The 22,814-nt window shown below is 37.3% G+C and overlaps 1 protein-coding gene across 4 annotated transcripts in view; it reads right to left on the reverse strand.

Moving 5' to 3' along the window:
• Nucleotides 1-22,814, reverse strand: part of LOC135204204 (ras guanine nucleotide exchange factor Y-like) — a 191,588-nt gene that overhangs the window by 23,229 nt on the left and 145,545 nt on the right. For 2 of the 4 annotated variants that reach the window (XM_064234293.1, XM_064234294.1), the window contains one exon: nucleotides 4,310-6,134. The exons of 1 other annotated variant lie outside the window; for it this stretch is intronic. In XM_064234293.1, coding sequence (XP_064090363.1) covers nucleotides 5,140-6,134 — 995 coding nt within the window. In that variant the 3' untranslated portion in view covers nucleotides 4,310-5,139. Of the gene's footprint in view, nucleotides 1-4,309; nucleotides 6,135-22,814 lie in introns of those variants that run through there. One more of the 4 variants, XM_064234295.1, reaches the window with a different exon arrangement.

Genomic DNA, 22,814 nt, shown 5'->3' on the forward strand with positions numbered 1-22,814 from the left:
CAAATAGAGCCCTTTTTTCCAATTTTTGTTTCGTCTTTTTTTTTTTTATTTTTTCTCCTGATTTATAGGGTTTATTTTTTTACCATATTGAAAAATTCATATCTAGCAAAAAAATGACTTTTAGAAAAAAAACTCCCCATTCAATTGGAGGTCTACATCAGGTCTATATATGGTAGTAATCCTAGGTCTTAATATTAAATATCAAGGGAGGAGATAGAATTTGAAAAATTGTTATTTTCGGGATAAATCGCCCTGGCGTCACAAAACCGAAGGTCAGAGGCGAAAATCATATGCGGTTTGGAGATGTCCCAAGTCACCTTATTAAGTGGTATGAATATCAAAGTCCTGTCCTTAAAAAATGGCATTAGCCGGCCGGCCCCCTTAAGGCTACAACTAAAGTTGCGGAGTCTTCTGATCTCCAAATGCTTAAGCGAGGAACAAATTCACTCCTCCTTTCTGCTAACAGCTCCTGAATTCAAGTGTTTTATTTTCTTCTCCCTAGTAATTAATTATTTATCTTTCTTTGCAGGCTGATCCCTTTAGAGCCCTCTTGGGTTTATAATCCGTTGACTGTGTCGTGTCCATAAGGGCATTCAACTGTGTCCTTTAGGCATTCAGCAGAAGATCTAAGTAACAGTGTTCACTCATTCACTATCCATCCTTACAGACACAAAGAATAGGGTGCTGGTCAGGTGTGTGTGCAGTTGTTTGTTCACTATCCACCCTTACATGCACAAACTGTAAAGCCTTGCTCACATATGTGCTTTCATTTACTTACTGTCTGACATCTCTAGCATACTTAGTGGATTATCCACTTGCACGCTCAGTCCTCCATCTGATGACCCTATCCTTTTTATAAGACTGGGCATGTCCATTAAGAAGCAAAATCTGTTGAGTTTAGGTATAGCTCTATTTACATAAAATTCCAAAATTTTGTATTAACAATACATTAAATTCCATAATGGAATTTCTAGACAAAATATAGTTATCCCTACAGATACTAATTATAGCACTAACTTTGCTACTTTATACTTGTATGAATATTAATTTTTGGATAATAATCCCTTAAAAGTTAGACTCAAGATACAAACATAAAGGTATACGTATCGGTGATTTAATATCAATGAATGATAAAAATATATTAAATGTTAATTCAATGTATTCCAGAGTACTTGAAGTTTCCAATACTAATAATGTCCCTTAAAAAGCAGTTATTAGGTATTGATATTATTCAAATTTTAATGAATTGAAGCACTTGGACTGCCTGCTCTTTACTTTGTTCCACCACTTAATACCACTTATGAAGTTTGTAATATGACTTAGGGAGTCATGTTGCCAGTTTTCTACATTTGCAAATACAAATTTGTATGGATGGTGAAGAATAAATTTCCAACATGATTGCTTAAAAACTTTTAAACATTTTCAATTATTTTTTCTTTTTTTAACTATCCAAAAGTATAATTTTAGTGATAAGTTTGGTTCTTTTGATTCAATTTTTCAGTATGTAAAGTCTGCTATTCCTACTCTCTTAAGCATGTTTCGGTATATGTAAATACCTGTGAATATTTATTGTTTATAAGACTCTTTATTATAACCACTACTGTATACATTAGGAATGTACATGGCGTGTCCTGACACACACAGTAGTAATGGATACCACAGTGGTAGTTTCAAATAAAAGCTAATTCTTATACATACTGGAATTATAATATTTTATTGAATAAAAAATTTTTGTATATGTAATTTTATATTGCAGATGATGTAAGTAGTCAAGGACTGCCTTACTATAGTAATAAACCCTTAGTAACTTACCCTATGTGTAAAAAAAAAAAAAACTTAATGAGGGATGATACAACCAATGCATATGACATGAACCTATGTACTTTTACAATAGTTTTTTTTTGGCATTTTCTATAATTTCTGTAATAAATCTTGCAAGGTATCACAATATATGTCGCAGTGATGGTTTTATGTACATGAAAGCTGCTTTAAACTACTTACTAGTTCAAGTCCAAGTCTACTTAACAGCTTATGGGTTTTCAGGTTTTTGTTATTTTACAATGATAAACTGATGACTTTGCCTCTTGGCTATCAAGACATTATATTTCCTGTTGAATTCAGGTGTTGTCCTTAAAAGTGGTACAAACCCATCTCCACCATGGTTGCTGATTGGAAAGTTTGAGACAATAAATTATGACTTTTTTTTACACTCACAAGTACTGTCACAAATATCAGTTAATTATGAATGCACTTTATCTTGGCTATATCTTATACTTAAAACTGAATATAATTGATAAGTCTTCTGTCCTGGTCCTTGGGTTAGCAACAATAAAACAGCCAACTTATTGTTTAAAATTTCATGGAAATATACATATATGTTAAGTTGTAAAACTTACCAGTAAGCTATCATGGTGAAGGTTGGAGTGGAAAAACAAAACTGAAAATTAATGTAAGCAACTACTGTAGTCAAGGACTGCTTACTATAGTAATAAACCCTTAGTACTTACCCTATGTGTAAATAAAAAAAAAAAAAAAAATAAAAAAAAAAAAAAAAAAAAAAAAAAACTTAATGAGGGATGATACAACCAATGCATATGACATGAACCTATGTACTTTTACAATAGTTTTTTTGGCATTTTCTATAATTTCTGTAATAAATCTTGCAAGGTATCACAATATATGTCGCAGTGATGGTTTTATGTACATGAAAGCTGCTTTAAAACTACTTACTAGTTCAAGTCCAAGTCTACTTAACAGCTTATGGGTTTTCAGGTTTTTGTTATTTTACAATGATAAACTGATGACTTTGCCTCTTGGCTATCAAGACATTATATTTCCTGTTGAATTCAGGTGTTGTCCTTAAAAGTGGTACAAACCCATCTCCACCATGGTTGCTGATTGGAAAGTTTGAGACAATAAATTATGACTTTTTTTTACACTCACAAGTACTGTCACAAATATCAGTTAATTATGAATGCACTTTATCTTGGCTATATCTTATACTTAAACTGAATTATAATTGATAAGTCTTCTGTCCTGGTCCGGTGGGTTAGCAACAATAAAACAGTCAACTTATTGTTTAAAATTTCATGAAATATACATATATGTAAGTTGTAAACTTACCAGTAAGCTATCATGGTGAAGGTTGGAGTGGAAAAACAAAACTGAAAATTAATGTAAGCAACTACTGTAGTCAAGGACTGCCTTACTATAGTAATAAACCCTTAGTAACTTACCCTATGTAATCAAAAAAAAAAAAAAAATAAAAAAAAAAAAAAAAAAACTTAATGAGGGATGATACAACCAATGCATATGACATGAACCTATGTACTTTTACAATAGTTTTTTTGGCATTTTCTATAATTTCTGTAATAAATCTTGCAAGGTATCACAATATATGTCGCAGTGATGGTTTTATGTACATGAAAGCTGCTTTAAACTACTTACTAGTTCAAGTCCAAGTCTACTTAACAGCTTATGGGTTTTCAGGTTTTTGTTATTTTACAATGATAAACTGATGACTTTGCCTCTTGGCTATCAAGACATTATATTTCCTGTTGAATTCAGGTGTTGTCCTTAAAAGTGGTACAAACCCATCTCCACCATGGTTGCTGATTGGAAAGTTTGAGACAATAAATTATGACTTTTTTTTACACTCACAAGTACTGTCACAAATATCAGTTAATTATGAATGCACTTTATCTTGGCTATATCTTATACTTAAACTGAATTATAATTGATAAGTCTTCTGTCCTGGTCCTTGGGTTAGCAACAATAAAACAGTCAACTTATTGTTTAAAATTTCATGAAATATACATATATGTAAGTTGTAAACTTACCAGTAAGCTATCATGGTGAAGGTTGGAGTGGAAAAACAAAACTGAAAATTAATGTAAGCAACTACTGTTGGAAAATGATCATGTTCAAGCTCTGGGAGACAGGCATGGGGTATATTATTTAACAGATGGTGACACAAGAAAAGCTCAGGGTTGGAATATGTTGGCACCTCAACTTATCAAATTTCATTACCTATTGGACATTGGACACATCTATTGTAAGTCTGGAGGAAAGAAAATCTACAGAATAATCCATCAAGTGAGCAAGACAGCAGATCCTATGCTTTGATTCCAGACTACTGATCCATTATGCCCTGCTCTGCATCTCCTTTACATTAAGGGATATCTACTTTATCAAAACTTGACGTAAAATAACTATAAACATGCAAGAGATAGAGACAAAGGAGGCTGACATTTATGCAATTACTAAATGAAGTCCTATATAATGCAAGGGGGGTTAGAGAAAAAATGTATCAAGCCATAACATTTACTGGAGAGATGCTGCACTGCTGGTAAATGAAGATATTACAAACATGGAGGTTTAAAACAAAGCGACTGCAAAGAGGTGAGGCTAAAATTCTATGGTTCTTGGATGGACTGCAAATGAGAGTTCATGGATGGACTGCAAATGAGAAAGTTGTTAACAGATGTAGGATCCAGAAGTTGGAAAATAGAAATCTCAAAGACCAATAGTTTGGACATTATATGAGAAGGAAGAGGGCCAGTTTGAAAACCTGCAGAGGACAAAAACTAGTTGGAAATAAGGAAATCATGTAGATAGGGCTTTCAATTATGAAGACAGGAATTAGGGTGCAAAATGCACATGACATGAGTATGGAGAGATTTTCTGTCACATATAACCCCATACATGTAACAATCTTAGTCATATTAAACTTTTATTCAAAAATTTCTACTATCATGATTTATAAAAAGTACTACAAATCATTCCAAAGAATACAAAATATTCAGCAAAGGCATATTGCAAGAATAAAATGCACACCTAAGAGACTGCAGTTAATAGAGCAAACAATAGAAATGGAGACTGCAGAGATTTTAGTTTCACATGACCATAAAATAATGCATTAATTTTGAGAAACTTCCTTTCAAAGCACTAAACACTTAAAAACAAATATCTGTTAATTACAGACAATAACTTAAAACTTTCTGAATAAATTAGACAAAACATTCTTGCATATCCCTCTTGAAGAGATGATACTGATTATGTTATGTGTGAAATGCAACATATTACTTTAATAATGGATTGCAATCAAAACTATCTAAATAAACCCTATAATAAAAATTACTATATCTGCAAGTGACGAATGCTTCGCTTTCGTAACTTCCGTCTTACACTAGAACGAAGAGTAATACGCAAGTTTTCGAGGCAGCTTTTCTTTCGTAAGCCTCCTGGACTGGTTGATGATGTTATGCTCTGTTTTTTTCTTAAAGCTGAGGGAGAACTTAGTACATTAGATTCTTTTACATTCTGTTTCACAGATTGGAAGCTTATGTCACTCATCGATTCATATGAAGGAGGTATTTCAGATTCTTGCTCTGATGTTATGGCTATTTCACCAAAGGCTTGAGATTCATGATCTACTGTTGAAGCTATTTCATTTTTCTTCAATGTTTCTTGGTCACTTTCTTTCCCAAAATTAGATGAATTACTAACCAACACTGACTCATCCATGACAGCTGCAATATTTTCTGAAACCTTCTCTGAATTACTTGACTCAGCCAGAACAGTTCCCTTATTCATGCACAGACTTTTATTTGTTGAACATGAATTTAATGACTGACTTTCCAGCAACAATGGAATCTCCTCTGATTCACCTTGTGAATTGTCACCATTTTCATTTAATTCAGGAGTTTTTTCTTCAATATGGGTCTCATTAGCATCGGTTGAAATTGATGTTTCTGGAATCCTTTCTTTGTTTGGCATTTTGGTAGATTGAACTGACTGTTTGGATCTACAGTTCTTCTCTGGTGGTTCATTAAACACTGAAATAGCTGTGTATAATTTTCTTTTCAATATTTCATTGGGTTTATTTTTTGGATAGTAACCACTTGTGCTAGGCTTGGTTTCCATGCCGAGGTGTTTATCGATAACACGTCTACTTTCCAAACCTCTCCTTATATCTTCAGTTTTTTTTGAGTTAATGCAAGACAAATTTTTACCAATATCTGAATTTTGCCTAACAGTAGAAATATCACAACCATCAGAACTAGAGCTTTCATCTTCCAAACTAGATGTCTTCTCCTCTTTAAAATAAAGTTTTAAACCAGGTGTACGTCTTTCTGTTAAAAAATAAAATAAAACCAAATTTAACAAAATAATCCAAGTTGCAAGACTAATCAAAAAACCTGTTACAACTACAGTATTTCTAATATTACAAATAAACAATAAAATAAAAAAAGCTTTGATTACCACTTGTTTTTTTTCCCCAAAACTTACATGAATGTTAGAATTGTATGAACTTTAGACTGCATATTTAATTTACTACAGAACATCCTGTTCACCTACTCCTCTTAAATAATACAGAACATGCAGTTATTTGCAAGCACAATGAAAAAACTTAGATAAGAGAAATACCCAGTTTTAATACCAAACTACAACCTAAGAATGAAAATACTGTGGAAGTACCACCCATTACCTTAAAAATACAATACTGTGCAAAAATGAAATTATAAAGTTACAAGGAAAGGTTAAAATACAAAATACAGAATTGTGTGGGTGTGTTTATGACTGTGAGACAGAGAGCAGACTCCTATTTGGTCTTGGGTGACCTCTGTGTCATCAAACATTGTAAACGATGAGGAAGTGATAATTATAGCAAACCATCAAGGAATAGGAGAAACAATGTATATTATTATCATCTAGGTGATTGATGTTTTGTGAGACTGGATACAATATATTGATTTTCTAGTTTTTCTAGTTATTCCAAAATCACTATATGGATAATTTATTTATTGAAATATATATACTGTACATATATATAAACTAATTCTATGATTATCCAAATACACATTATCCAAACACAACTGGAACCCAGGGGTTGGCAGTGAGGCTGTATATATGAAGAAACCAGCAGAGAAGGGGTTGTTCAGGAAGGTGGGTGGCCAGGGAAGGAGTTTCCCAGGCTGGGAGGGTGGTGGGAATGCAATGTGGGATGGGTGGAGCTAGGAAGGCACATGTTTGACTTCAACAGAGCTTTATTTATTTTTTTTTTTGTAGTGATCCTCGACTTATGGGGGGGGGGGTCTGTTCCAGCGCTGCGCTGTAAGTTGATTTCCGCCATAAGTCGGTTTTTGCCATTAATGGTGCTTTAACAGCATTAGCGGTGCCGTAACTCAAGTTATGGTGCCATAACTTGATGTTGCATCAAGTTATAATATCATAAGCGCTATTAACTTAATGCCTATTCTTGCCGAGAGCAATGTCAACTGTACTTGATGCAACATCAAGTTACGGCGCTGGCTGAAAAAGCATGGTAAATTGAGGACACACTTATGCTTTTTATTAAAGGACACTACAGTAGTGTACTTTTACTTGTAATGAAATGATCAAGCACATTGCAAAAATAAAGAAAGAGAGAACAACTGATGCCATGCTATGAAACACACTTACCTTCCATTTTTTTTTCCTTTGTGTCATAAAATAATTTTCAAAGCATCAAATGACAACCAAAAAAAAAAAAAAATTACAAAGAAAAAAAATTACAAAGTGAAAGCAATAAGGAAAGACAGAGTGAGATTTCATAATTGTTATTAGCTTAAAAACACAGTTTCGCTTAATTCATCATTATACATCACTTTTTTTACTGCTTTTAACCCTTTCATGTCCAACTGACGTAATAGTACATAAAAACCCTACAGTATACCCTATCTATCCAACTGACGTAGCGATAGGTAAAATTTACCAATATTTTTTGTACGTGAGGTAGGGGCATTGTTTTTTTTTTCGGACAAGTAGCGATTTCCATAGGCTAGATCATACCTTAGACCGTGTATTTCGGGTATCCATACGCCAGCAAAGTAGTTCCTGTACTGAGCATGCTCAAATCCCTGGCGTAGTAAAATTCTCACAATGAAATCAGCTGATTGCACCCACACTTGCCTCTCAGTGACCCACATGCGAGCTGTTGTTGACATGAGTGTGTTTAAATTGTTACCTCACGCACGAACAATAGTTTTCCAATATGCATTCATGTAGTTTTTACGGTAAAAGTAACGGAAAACACGTTAGTGCATCCCATAAGAGAAGATTAGAGTTTCGGCAGGGCTCTGAATCTCCAGAAGATGCCAAGATAAGGAGGCTTCTAATGGACTATGACTTTTCTTGGAAGGCTCGTAGGATTAACCTAACCCCAACCAAGCAAGCCATGGAACTGCTTCGACTGGATTGGGAGGAAGAAGATTCCGATGCTAAAGTGACTGATGCTGATATTGATGAAACAATTGAGGGGAGGGATGTTGATGAGGTAATGGCTCCAGGAGTTGTAGCATTAGAAAATGTGTTACCGGTACACAAAAAAAGAGTTCAGAGAGGCCGCTATTAGTGTTGGTGAAGTACCGGGAACAAGTGGCCTAATCATCAGGGAGAGAAGCAAGAGAGAGAAGAAAAAAGTACGTAAGTGTCAGAGAGATGCTGCTAGTATTTCTGTTGTTGGGAGTTCTGATGCTGCTGGTATTTCTGTTGTTGGGGGTTCTGTTGGTGAAGCTAGTGTTGTTAGGGGTTCTGTTGGTGCTTTTGTTGGTATGGTTGTTTGAGGTGGTGCAACAGGGGGTGTAAGTATTACGAGTAAAGGTAAGGGTAAGGGTAAGAAGGGCATATATGCCAAGAAAAAGACAAAGGTAAGTTTGTGAGAGGGCCTGCTGGTGTTGGTGTTTTGGGGGGAGATGCTGGAGGTGTTGGAGATGCTGTAAGTAGTGTTGGAGGAGGAGATGGTGATGCTAGGGGTGTTGGGGATGCTGGGAGTAGTGTTGGGGAGGAGATGGTGATGCTAGGGGTGTTGGGGATGCTGGGAGTAGTGTTGGGGAGGAGATGGTGATGGTGGGGGTGTTGGGGATGCTGGGAGTAGTGTTGGGGGAGGAGATGGTGATGGAGGAGATGGTGATGCTGGAGTGTTGTTGTGTTAAGCAGACAGGCAAAATTTTTTCAATGCCAGGTTTTCCTAGGATCATGTCAAGGAACCGGTTCAATACCATCAACCGGTACTTTCATACCACAAAATGAAATGCAATCCCTAGAGGTAACAACAACCGATTATTCTTTGTGAGACCTGTCATCAGTTACCTGAAGGCACGATTTAGGGCCACCTACACCCCAGAACACAATGTCTCCTTGGATGAGGGCTTGATGGCATACATGGGTAGGCTGTCTATCAAGACCTACAACCCCCAGAAACCTTCCAAGTATGGTATCAAACTCTATATATGTTGTGTGAAGCCAAGAGCGGATACGTTATTGACTTCCTGACATGTGGAGGAAGTACCTCAACCTTGAAGGACATTGTGTTCACACTAATGTGCCCTCTCTTGGACAAAGGTTACCATGTTTTCACGGACAACTACTACAACTCTATTAAATTGGCTGAGGAGTTGTATTCTCATGGTGTTCTTTGTTCAGGGACACTTCGTCTTGTAAGGAAGGGAGCACCTGACTTTCTAAAGACTGACTCGTCAACGGCTGCCTCGGAATGCAATGCACTTCCGTAGGAGGGGGAATGTCTTCGTAATCTGTTGGCAGGACATTCAACTGGTCACAATGATCACTACAGCTTGCAATGCAGAAACGGAAGTTTGTGCACAGGAGGCGAGTAAGGCGGGCTACTGGAACAGATCTTGAAACAGTTACAATGGCTAGACCTTTAATTATTGGCACCTACTGTCAGTATATGGGTGGGGTAGACCTGTTTGACCAGCTGATGAAATACTGCTCAATGGCCAGGAAGGGAATGAAGTGGACCCGCAAGTTTACTTTCTATTTATTGCAGATGGGATTACTGAATGCTTATACTATGTTTGCAAAATACCACCCACAAGGTAAGAAAATCAAACTTCCTTGAATTCATGTATGAATCTGCTGAAGCACTTACAAACTTCAACGCAGAAGACTGGCCCTTGAGTGGTATTTCTTGTGCTCATCTACCTGACCTACCTGTAGCTGACAGATTAGATGTCTTGCCTGTTCCTGCTGCTGCATCTGCTGGCAAAGATTCTGAGCCTGATGATTCCCTTTCTATGGATTCTGATGATGACATTCCTGAGGCTGCTGTTGAATCTCCTGTTCCTCTTCCTTCTCCTCCTCCTCCTACTTCTCCTCTTCCGCATGCTTCTTCTGTGCCCCCTTCTCTTGCAGACATTGGTCCCTCTGGAGCTGGTCCCTCTGCTGCTGGTCTCTCTGCTGCTGTTATTGAACCGGAAGTATTAGGTGTGTAACGCCGGCGTTGCAACTTCCTGGAGAACTGTGATCGTCTTGCACCAGGGGAACATATCCTCATTCATTTAAGGGAGATTCCCTTCATCAAGGGATAACAGCTGAGATGCCACATCTGCTTGCTAGACAATGTGCGTAAGGACACATCATGGGTGTGTAAGGCATGTAGAATTCCTCTGTGTAGGGCACCAAGAAAATGCTTCTACAGATACCACACAGAGAAGCAACTCAAGCCTTCACCAAGTCGTGGGTCAGGCCCTGCCAAAAGAGGTGCAGGGAGACCACGGATAAACATTTAACTCCTGCAGCATCCTCTCCCTCAGCAACCCTTCAGATGGCAGGCCCTCCACCTGAGGGAGGAGTTGTAAATAAGATTTAATGAGGGGTCACGATATTTGGTGAGTACAGTATTAAAATTTCTGGTGATGGGTTTTTATGAATATTTCAAATTTTTTTCCCATACAATGTTTCTCTTTTTTTTTTTTTTTTTTGTAATATATAAATAGGGTTTGTATGTGGGTTTGTATCTTTTTTTTATATAAAATGTATGTAGGGTTTGTATGTGGGTTTTGTATCTTATGTTTCTTTTATAAAATGAGGGGTTTGTATGTGGGTTTGTATCTTACATTTTTTTACATTTTTTTTTTTTATAAAATGTGGGATTTGTATGTAGGATTACATTATTGGAAGCACACTGTTTCATACCCTCTTTTTCTATCAATTTTTTCACCGGCTGGACTTATTCATTTTCCATTGTTTTATATGTCCATATATAGAAGATTTTCTTGGCTTTCTCATAAAAAATAATTCATTCGCCTAACTGTTATAGCTTTTGAGTTACGAACGATAATGTTGACAAAAGTAACCTTTTTTTTCGTTTCGATCAGCTTATATCGTCAAAATGAAACTGTTGCCGTATCCAAAGCCATTTTTCTTGACCTTCCTTTATTCTTCAACGTTTCCTCTACATTTTCGTATGTTTACAAAGGAATTTCAATGAAAAATAACTGAGATAGGGCTCTTCAAAAAAATTCTTTTTCTAGCGATAATTCTCACCATGTGCCGGGCAGAGCACTCTGTTTCTTACCCTCTTTTCTATCAATTTTTTCACCAGCTGGACTTATTCATTTTCCATTGTTTTATATGTCCATATTTAGAGGATTTTATTGGCTTTCTCATAAAAAATAATTCATTTGCCTAGCAGTTATAGCTTTTGAGCTACGAACGATAATGTTGACAAAAGTAACCTTTTTTTTCGTTTCGATCAATTTATAACGTCAAAAAAGAAACTGTTGCTGTATCCAAAGCCATTTTTCTTGACCTTCCCTTTATTCTTCAAAAGTAAAATTTTTTTCATTTCGATCAACTTATAACGTCAAAATGAAACCGTTGCCGTTACCAAAGCCATTTTTCTTGACATTCACTTTATTTTTCAACGTTTCCTCTACATTTTCGTATATTTACAAAGGAATTTCAATGAAAAATAACCGAGATAAGGCTCTTCAAAAAAATTATTTTTCTAGCGATAATTCTCACCATGCGCCGGGCAGAGCGCTCTGTTTCTTACCCTCTTTTCTATTAAATTTTTCACCAGCTGGACTTATTTGTTTTCCACTGATTTATATGTCGATATTTAGAGAATTTTATTGGCTTTCTCATAATAAATAATTAATTCGCCTGACTTTCATAGTTCTTGGGTTACAAACGAAAATATAAAAAAAAAGTAAAGATTTTTTTTTTAAATAAATCACATTTTTTCGTATTTAGAGGGCTGGGACTCTTATTCTGACTATTCCACCATAAAATATTAACATTTAGAAAAAAAGGACAGCAAAATGAACGTTGTTGGCATAAAATTTATATTTTTGCTGAATTTTCAAAATTATTTTTTCGCGCTGTCGAGCGCTCACAGACCCCTCGGATATCTGGGGACACAGCGCTCAAAACTAAGCGGATATGAAAGAGTTAACTGGCTGATGCATATGTCATCAGTTAGTGACGCTAGAAGGTGCTTGGGTGGCGAAGCATTCAGGTTTTTGTAAGCTTATTTTCTATTGGCAGAAATGCCTACATCATGATTTTTGGTTTTTAATAGCAGACAGACATATCTTTCTCTAATTGGCTACAGTACATTTAGACACTATCAGTTTGCTCAGCAACAATGTGCTTTTTACCTACTTGTACAGGAGTGGGTGAGCAGTTGAACTTGAACTGTTGGTGGGTGTTTGCGACACTCAATGCCTTACCCTGAACAAATAGCTTTTCCTGCAGTGCCGGCAACTTTACAGGTGTTTTTAGTTGTGTGTGCTGCTGTGTATTATTTGTATGACCCCAGCTCACCCTAAGAAGGCAAGAAAGGGATTGGCTCTCAGATCCCTCCATACTGTTCAGAATTGGGGCAGTTTTCCTCCTACTGGACTTTAAGGGCTCAAATCATCAATGTTTGGGAGGACTAGACTTCGTCAAAGCCTTAGTTGACAGTCTGGGGCCCTCTAGAAAAGGCAGACTTCCAGACACCCTTTGCCCAGAGGGTTTGGGTTTTACTCTCTACACAGCCAATGGAGCAGTAAACTCAGCCAAATGAGGAGTGCAGTGCCTAAGGGTCTAAACCTTAGCAAAATGAGACCTGGTCTCAGTCTTCTCAATGACTTCTCCTACACTAGCAGAGAGAACCTCTGAGACTACAATACAACTGAAAATTGGGTTGAATAAAACCAAGGCTTTCTGACCTTTGTTTACTGACTTGGCCAAGCAATTGCACTTTTTGTTTCTTAACCCCTTTGCCACCGGCCTGTTGCATTGCTGCAAATGCTTGCATATCATATGAGACCCCCCCCGACCGCGAGTATTTATCAATCATTACTTGCTCCCACTAAATTTTATGTTATTCACTTTTTCCTTTATATTCCTCTGTAAATGAATATTTTTACCACATTGGCAAAAAATATAAAAAAAATATAGTAAGGATATCGGAAAAAATAGGAATAATTAGTGGAAAAAGAAATTGCAGGAGTAGATACAGTTATAAAGTAGTAGAAATAAAGTAGCAGAAAAAGTACTGAAACAGTTAGTCCTACGTTTCATACAGAAACAGCGTATACATCAATGAATGTTTACAGCATTGGTAATGACAATAAAATATAATAATTATCATGGTAAGCGCTTCATAGCGACGAATGATAAGTTAAAGGAAATGAAAATACATTCTTTTCAAGTAGGTCTGCAGCAAAGAGGCATTCACGCACGTGTTGGAGGCGCCTGTTCTTGTGATTGTTCTGGAATCGTCGAGCGTGTTGGGGAGCACAACAAGCGCCGTCTTGTCGTGAGAAACGCGGCGATTCCTGATGCAATACTTCGTCGAGATTCTTATAAATCGTTCCCGTCGTCTTGGGAGTCTGTGACGTTCGTGGGTAGGCCCCGCCCCCAGGTTGCCGTCTAAATACGACTGACGAAGTATCAGATCATCAGTGAGAGAGCAGAGATCATCAGTGGGAAATCATCAGAGAGAGATAAGAGAAGAAGGAATAGACGAAGGATAAGACAAGTCGGCGCATGAGAGTTTGGCCAGATTCAAGTCAAGTCGTCCAGTTAGAGAGAACGACCATGGTATTTCGGCGTTGAGCAAGCCTTGAGAGAAGAAATGTTCTACAAGAGGTTTTGAGGAGTAACCTGCCCTTCGAGTATCAAGAATAGACATTGTTTTCTGCAATACGGAGTCAAGAAGACATCAGAATTTACAGTTCTCTTTTTGTGAAGCCATCGCTTCGAGCATTGTTTACCGACAGTGAAAAAATTGGCCAGCAAGTATTTTCATTACCTCACTGTTTCCCCAGTACACACATTGTAAGATTTTACTCTTGTTATGTAAATAGGAGAAACCATTCTGCATTTATCTTTGTTAGTAAGCTTGTAAATAAACCTTTGTTCTGTCTGTGTATCTTTCTATATTCATATCCCCAGTTTCAACTGTTGGTGTTGAATTCTTTTTGTTTATCATAATATCAAACTTGGAGCGGACCTCTCACGGGTATGTAACATTTGGCGACCTTGCTTGGCTATTCAGCACCGTAACAGATTGAAACAGGGAGAATATAGAAAGAACCGGAATGAGTGAGATGGTGAAAGAGTTTATTGAGTCGGGTAAGCTTCTAGGTCTAGAGAGGAATGATCTCCGTGAGTATGTTGAAAGAAAAGAGAGGGAAAAGTATGAGAGAGATGAAAGAGCGGCTGAGAGAGAAGTGAGGAAAATGCAGCAAGAGGTAGAAATGTTGGTAATGCAGCAGGAAGAAAGAGAGAAAGAACGTATGCACGAATTGGAAATTGCTCAGTTAAGGCAAAGTACTCGTAACAGTCGGACAGGTAAAAATGAAAACGGAGCTGATAGGTTAGGTATGAGTGCAGTGCTGAAATTAGTAACGAAGTTTGATGAGGAAAATGTAACGAAATATTTCATGTGTTTTGAGAAGTTAATGGAAAGAGTAGGTTCTCCTAAAGAAATGTGGACTTTATATTTACAGTCAGTTTTGAGTGGTAGGGCGCTAACTGTGTATAGTTGTATGTCTAAGGAGGAATGTGACGATTATGATATTGTGAAAGAAACTGTTCTTAGTGCGTACAGGTTAGTACCGGAGGCGTACCGTAAGAAATTTAGAAATTTGAGAAAGGATGAGAATATTACGTATATAGAATACGGTAAGAAGCTGGAAAGGCTGTTTTTTTATTGGTTAGCTTCTGCTAAAGTTGAGGATTTTGATGGTTTGAAGAACTTAGTGTTGTTAGAAAACTTCAAAGATAACGTATCCCCTGAGATTAAGCTTTATATATAGAAGATAGGCAAGAAGTATCTTTTGCAGGAGCAACTAGGTTAGCTGACAAACATAGTCTAACTCATAATTTGAGTGTTAGTAAGAAACAAAATGATCCTTCGTCTCGTAAAGTACAGAGCGGTAAAGGTTTCAGTTCTAGTAATAGCAATGCGAGTAAGTGACTATTCCTGTTATACATGCGGAAAACCAGGTCACACGTCTAAGGTTTGTAAGACTAAAGTGACATCTACTGGCTCAGAATTACCTTGTTTCTGATGTAATGGGAAAGGGCATTTAGCGAGAAATTGTGCAGTAGAAAGGAAAGACGTTAGGAAACCAGTATCTCTAGTTTACCTTTCGTCAAGTAGGAATGATGTGATGAGAGAAACTAGGAAATTTTTTGGTGAATTTCTGTCAGAGGGTTCAGTTTCCTCTCTTGGAGGAGTAGATTCGAGGGAAGTAATCTTGCTTCGAGACACAAGAGCTGCTGTCTCACTGATTAGGAGAAAGAGTGTGCCAGACAGGGCGGAAATCAATATGGAAGAAAAAGTCATGTTAGGTGGATTTCCTAACACTTGTGTTCTTTGTCCTTTGTTGAAGTTGAATTTAGAAAGTCAGGTAGTGTCAGGAGAAGTGAAACTTGCAGTTGTTGACAGTTTGCCCGTTGATGGCGTTGACATTATTGTCGGTAATGACTTAGCTTTATCCAAGAATGTGAATCCCATTGTGAGGGATATTCCAGTCCCTGAAATGGTAGTAACTAGGTCAGGTTTGGATACAGACATAGACTACGGTTATAATTTGTTCATGGATTCGAACGAGAGTGAGTTCGTGGATTCGAACGAGTGTGATAGAGGTGGCAAGGCTGATCTTGGCATGAGTGTGGCTGAGAGACCGGACTCTATCGATGTTGACAGTGATAGCCAAGGGGAAGGTGTAGCTGTCGAGAGTAACGTAGTAAATGTACCGGTATCTAGTACTACTAGTTACGGTGATGAATTAGGCATTAACCTTTTGAATAAAGATGAGCTAATCAAGTTTCAGAGAGAGGATGAGACACTAACCCGAATTTTTTAATGTGAGCTGGATGATGATCTCGATGATGTGTGTAAGGAAATTTTTTCTTTGAAGGACGAAGTTTTGTATCGTTATGTTCGTCCTAAGTCAGGTAGTAAAGCTTCGTGTGCTAGTTTTGAAGTTAGCACATGATGAGCAAGGACATTTAGGAGTAAATAAAACTTTCAAGTGTATTAGTAGGGCATAATTTTGGCCTAAGATGAGGAGTGAAGTAAAGAGATATGTTCTAAGCTGTCATGAATGCCAAATTACCGGGAAACCGAATCAAGTAATTCCCAGAGCTCAGTTGTGTAATATTCCTTCAGTAGGCAAACCTTTTGAGAATGTAGTTATCGATATGGTCGAACCGTTGCCTAGAAGTAAGGGAGGGAATATGTATCTGTTAACAATCATTGACAGGCTAACTCGCTATCCAGAGGCGATTGTTGAATTATTTTTCTAAGTTTGGTCTGCCTTGTACTAAACTGAGTGATAATGGTAGTAATTTTGTATCCAAGTATTTCATGGATAGAATGATGGAGTTAGGCATTAAACTCGTAACTTCCAAACCTTATCACAGCGAATCACAAGGCATTGTGGAGTGGTTTCAACAAACTTTAAAGACTTGGTTACAAAAACTGTGTAATAACTTTGAAGAAAAGTTACCTTTTGTTTTCGGGCACACCGCTAAAGGTCCTTTGGAAATGTTAAAATGTAATTTAATGCTTAAAGAAGGTAGAGAAGACTACATAACTAATCTAGAGTATTATAAAAACAACTTAAGAGAAGCTTGGCAACTAGCGAAGGAGAATGCGACTGGGAGTCAAGGGGAGACTAAACGAAAACATGATCTTAGAGCAAAAGAGAGAAGTCTGTGTGTAAGAGATAAAGTTTTAGTACTAGTCCAGAAAGAAAGTCCCTCTCTATCTTATAAGTTCGAAGGTCCTTTTTCAATTTCAGAGAAGAGGGGAAATCTAAAGTATGTAATCGATATGGGTAAGCATAGAGCAAAGCGGATGCATGCAAACTTGATTAAGAATTATAAAGAACGCCCTGTACCGTGGCCACCGCCAGTGCCCGTAGTATGCCAAAAAGAGAAATTAGTTTTGAGAAAAACACAAGAGGTGTTTTAGTATTTCCAAGTTTTTATCCGAGTTCAGTAAACGAAAAAATAAGGGGAACGGATATTGTGATAGCTAATAGCCTCTAGAGTTTTTCAGAATGAGTAGCCTGATAACCGTTTTCTGTTTTCGCACGAGTGGGTGTGTGAGTGGAGAAGCGTGCGTGTTTAACTGGATTAAAGCTTTATGCAGAATTGTTCCCCCCCTGTTTAATTCTTGTTTCTCTTTAGAAAAAATAAAATCAGTTGATTTCATTTTTTTCTTCTTTGGGGGGACGTGTCATGGTAAGCGCTTCATAGCAATGAATGATAAGTTAAAGGAAATGAAAATGCATTCTTTTCAAGTAGGTCTGCAGCAAAGAGGCATTTGCGCACGTGTTGGAGGCGCCTGTTCTCATGATTGTTCTGGAATCGTCGGGCGTGTTGGCGTCTTGTCGTGAGAAACACCGCGATTTCTGATGCAATACTTCGTCGAGATTCTTATAAATCGTTCCCGTCGTCTTGGGAGTCTGTGACGTTCGCCGGTAGGCCCCGCCCCCAGGTTGCCGTATAAATACAACTGACGAAGTATCAGATCATCAATGAGAGATCATCAGAGAGAGATAAGAGAAGAAGGAACAGACGAAGGATAAGAGAAGTCGGCGCACGAGAGTTTGGCCAGATTCGAGTCAAGTCGTCCAGTTAGAGAGAACGACCATGGTATTTCGACATTGAGCAAGCCTTGAGAGAAGAAACATCCTACAAGAGGTTTTGAGGAGTAACCTGCCCTTCGAGTATCAAGAATAGACATTGTTTTCTGCAATACGGAGTCAAGAAGATGTCAGAAGTTACAGTTCTCTTTTTGTGAAGCCATCACTTCGAGCATCGTTTACCGACAGCGAAAAAATTGGCCAGCAAGTATTTTCATTACCTCACTGTTTCCCCAGTTCACACATTGTAAGATTTTAATCTTGTTATGTAAATAGGAGAAACCATTCTGCATTTATCTTTGTTATTAAGCATGTAAATAAACCTTTGTTCTGTCTGTGTATCTTTCTATATTCGTATCCCCAGTTTCAACTGTTGGTGTTGAATTCTTTTTGTTTATCATGATTTTGAACTTGAAGTGGACCTCTCTCGGTTTGTAATAATAATAATAATAATAATAATAATAATAATAATAATAATAATAATAATAATAATAATAATAGGGAAATAACAATAATAATAATAATAATAATAATAATAATAATAATAATAATAACAATAATAATAATAATAATGAAAGATAGGAATGGTACAGTCATAAAAAAGGAAGAAGACATCCTGAAAAGATGGAAAGAGTATTTCGAATAACTGCTAAATGAAGAAAATGAAAGACTTGTAAGAGAGGATGGACAAGTAAATATGGGAATGGTAATGGGGATATCTAGGGATGAAGTGATACAAGCCTTAAAAAGAATGAGGAATGGGAAGGCAACAGACCTGACTTAATCCCAGTCGAAGTTTGGAAAGCCTTAGGAGAGGAAGGGGTAGACATCTTGTATGATCTGATGGTAAAAATATTCAAACAGGAAAAGTTGCCAGAAGAATGGCGGGAAAGCACATTGATACCTATATTTAAAGGTAAAGGTGATGTCCAGGAATGCAGTAATTATAGAGGTATAAAACTAATGTCTCACACATTGAAGATTTTGGAAAGAATAATAGATAGCAGGCTGAGAGAGGAAGTGATAATAGGGAAGGAACAGTTAGGATTTATGAAGGGAAGTGGCACAACGGATGGAATATTTTGCATTAGGCGGCTGATGGAGAAATTCAGAGAAAACCAACGAGATCTGCATCTGGTATTCATAGATCTTGAAAAGGCCTATGACAGAGTGCCAAGGCAAGAAATATGGAGATGTTTAAGGGAGAAGATGGTGCCAGAAAAGTATGTCAGAATTATTCAGATGTACAGGAATGTGTATACTAGAGCGAGCAGCAGTGTTGGAGAGATGGATGGATTTGAGATAGGAGTAGGATTACACCAGGGGTCAGCACTTACCCCATTCATCTTCAACATCGTGATGGATGTAATGACCAGGGATGTTAGAGAAGCAGTGCCATGGTGCATATTATATGCGGATGACATTGTGTTGTGTTCAGAGGGGAGGGAGGAGTTGGAGGGGAGGTTGGAGAGGTGGAGAGCAGCACTTGAGGAGAGAGGAATGAGAATAAGCAGATAAAAAAACCAAATATATGTTCCAGTATTACTGAGGACGGTGGAAGTAGCATAAGATTGGGTGGGGAAGAAATAAAGAAAGTACAGAAGTTCAAGTACTTAGGGTCCGTAAGAGAGGATAGTGGAAGCATGGACCAAGAGGTGAGACACCAAATTCAGGCAAGATGGATTAACTGGAGGTCTGCATCAGGGGTCCTCTGTGACAAGAAGGTCCCTCTGAAATTGTAAGGAAAGTTTCATAGGACGGTGGTCAGACCAGCAATGTTATAAGGAACAGAAACAGCAAGTATGAGGAAAACAGAGGAGAAGAAGATGGATGTAGCAGAAATGAGAATGTTGAGATGATGTTGGGAGTAACAAGGGAAGATAGGATTAGAAATGAGTATATAAGAGGATTGACAAAGGTAGTTGAAATATCAAAGAAAATACAGGAAGGAAGGCTTCGATGGTATGGACACCTGTTACGAAGGGAGGAACGTCATGTTGGAAGACATACGATGGAAATGGAAGTGCGGGGTAGAAGGAAGAAGGGAAGACCAAGAAAGAGATGGCATGATTGTGTAGTGGAAGATATGGTATTGAAAGATATAAACGAGAACGAGGCACAGGACAGAAATCGATGGAGACGACTCATTCGCAATGGCGACCCCATATAAAAATTGCTTTAAGCTACGAAGAAGAATAATAATACTGTATATACTCGAGTAACGTGCAATCTCGCATATCATGCGACCCCCAAATTTTCACCAATAAACAGTGGTTTTGTCAAGTATCTCATGTATCATGCGAGTTCCTTTTCCGAGAGCGTCAGTTCATAAGGTTGGTGGTTTGGCATGCTAATGGCCGAGTCATTCAGATGTGTGCTGCTGCTAGTCAAGTTACGGTAATTTTCTTACTAATCTCGAGAATTTAATAGAAAATCTCAAGATTAAAAAAGAATCCCAAGATAATAAAATAATTGTAAAAATAACACGCCTTTGAGTCGTAAATCATTCTCTCTCTCTCTCTCTCTCTCTCTCTCTCTCTTCGTCATCTGCTCTTCGTTCTATCTCTCGTGTTCTCTCAGGAATAAATACTGTAATTTGAGTCTTTCACCAACGGGTATCAGTAAATGTGTAGACATTGTGTGCGTGTTTAAAAAAAATGTGCAGTACACACATTCCGAAGTTTCGGTTTTTGGAATTTTTCAGATTTCGGAAATGTGAGGTCAGATGCATAATTAAACAAACATCACTACTGCAGCAAAAACATTTTTTCCCTTTATGTTTTTCATTATTGTTATTCATTAATTACAGTTTATTTAAATAAATATTAATATAATACTGTTAAATGAATGTGAGATAACTAAGATCACCTATAACAAAATAGTGGGACGATTAATATCATATGTTCACTAATAGCTATTATTTTCAAAACAAACATTCCGTAAAACGCAAAAAATATATGTACATGACAATCAAAATATAATGTTTTGCAGTTCAACTTGTGAATTTTAACAATAAGTATGACTATATAACATATTTCACCATATCGATCTTGAAGTTGAAGTGTCGTAAAATTTTGAGGATGGTCCGGGAAAAGGATTTGTACTTCATGATTACGTATCGCTACAACACCATGTGGTATTTTCATACCACTATATTGATGACGCATCGCTACGACACACAGGTATTTTTCATACCACTATACATTAAAGTTAAAATGATCATATTATATTATTGTTTTCACAAAGAAATAATTATATAAAGAAAATTATTGAGTAATTTTTGCCGTCAGCAGTCAGAAAATCACGAACATGGTAACGTTCAAAACTAGTGCCATCCACGGCATATGTCTATAAATAGAACAGAAGCAGAGGGCATTCATTGGATAACAGATCTCCATGGCTACCAACCAACCAATCAGGTGTTAGTTATACTACTCTGTGAATTTCTTAGAATGAACGTTTACACACGCGAAGCTAACGATGATGTGTGTGTTTTGCATACAATATGTAGTTTTAGTTTTTATTAGTGTAAGTATTTTACTGATTACATGAAGAATAGAATGATTCCTTCTCATTACTTTGAATACAAAATGGTTTGAAGATTCTTCCTCAAAAAGAAAAGAAAAACAATTTCTTTAGAAGATGATACCTATTTACTAACGTGGTTGACATAGCTTCAAAACAAAATTCAGCTCTTTAATCTCTGGAAAAATGTTAATCTTTCTGTCTGCTGGTCACAACCTTTATATCCCCAGCGACTAACAACAACTGTTTTGGTCCTCCCACGTGTTTGATCGCATATCTGCCAAATTTATAACAACAGAGATAAAACCATTTCTCCCATTACAGATATCAAATATTATCTTTTCCGTTACGCAGAATTCTAGATAAATTACGTAAGTTCACGATTGATAAAGTTTTTTATGTAATAACAAGAAACGGAGTCAGATTTTCTATACCATGGCATCTCATTTTGGTGCTGTTGCGAATATTTCAACCAGTTCCACGTGCCTTTAAATCCATACTGACTGTACAGTCTGGAGGCAGTTCTCCCTTCTACACATATCTTGATTTCTTAATATCGTAGGTATAGAATAAATTGGCGAGCAAGGAAATATGAAATAAAGCAAAACAGAGTAAGTTTGACGAGTGAGAAAATAAACAATCGTATATGAACAGATTCTCTCTCTCTCTCTCTCTCTCTCTCTCTCTCTCTCTCTCTCTCTCTCTCTCTCTCTCCCTCTCTCTCTCTCTCTCTCTCTCTCTCTCTCTGACAAAATAATAGAAAAGAAACAATGACTGAATATTGCTTGAATGCGATATGGCAAAGTTTTGGCCTGACTGAAGTGTGGAGTGACTTTGACACCGACTACAAGTTATTCCTGGTCATCTCACAGCCATGGATAGACATCAACTTCACAGCCGAGAAAGGGCAATCGTATACAAAATAATTAGGTATGGAAAATGCGAAATGCGTGCCTATGTTGTCCCATAAAAAAAGCTCTCGCTTGTGGACATCTTATGATTTAGAGAGAGAGAGAGAGAGAGAGAGAGAGAGAGAGAGAGAGAGAGAGAAGAGAGAGAGATATAGAGAGCGAGAGAGAGAGAGCGAGAGAGAAGGAGCGAGAGAGAGAGAGAGAGAGAGAGAGAGAGAGAGAGAGCAGGGCCGAATAGGAAGGAGATTAAAGTACCTGGGAATGAAAACCCCTTATAATCTTATAATTATAGCCTCGGGGTTTGTCTCAAGGACATTCAAAGGTCTGTCAAACACGGGCAGTTGTTGTTATTGTAAAATTAGCATAAGGGCAGATCTTTAAAAGCCACGTCAGAGAGCTCGCCATGGTGGCAAGACTATACCTTCCATATGAA

Source organism: Macrobrachium nipponense, chromosome 44 (assembly GCF_015104395.2).
Source record: "Macrobrachium nipponense isolate FS-2020 chromosome 44, ASM1510439v2, whole genome shotgun sequence".
NCBI lineage: Eukaryota > Metazoa > Arthropoda > Malacostraca > Decapoda > Palaemonidae > Macrobrachium > Macrobrachium nipponense.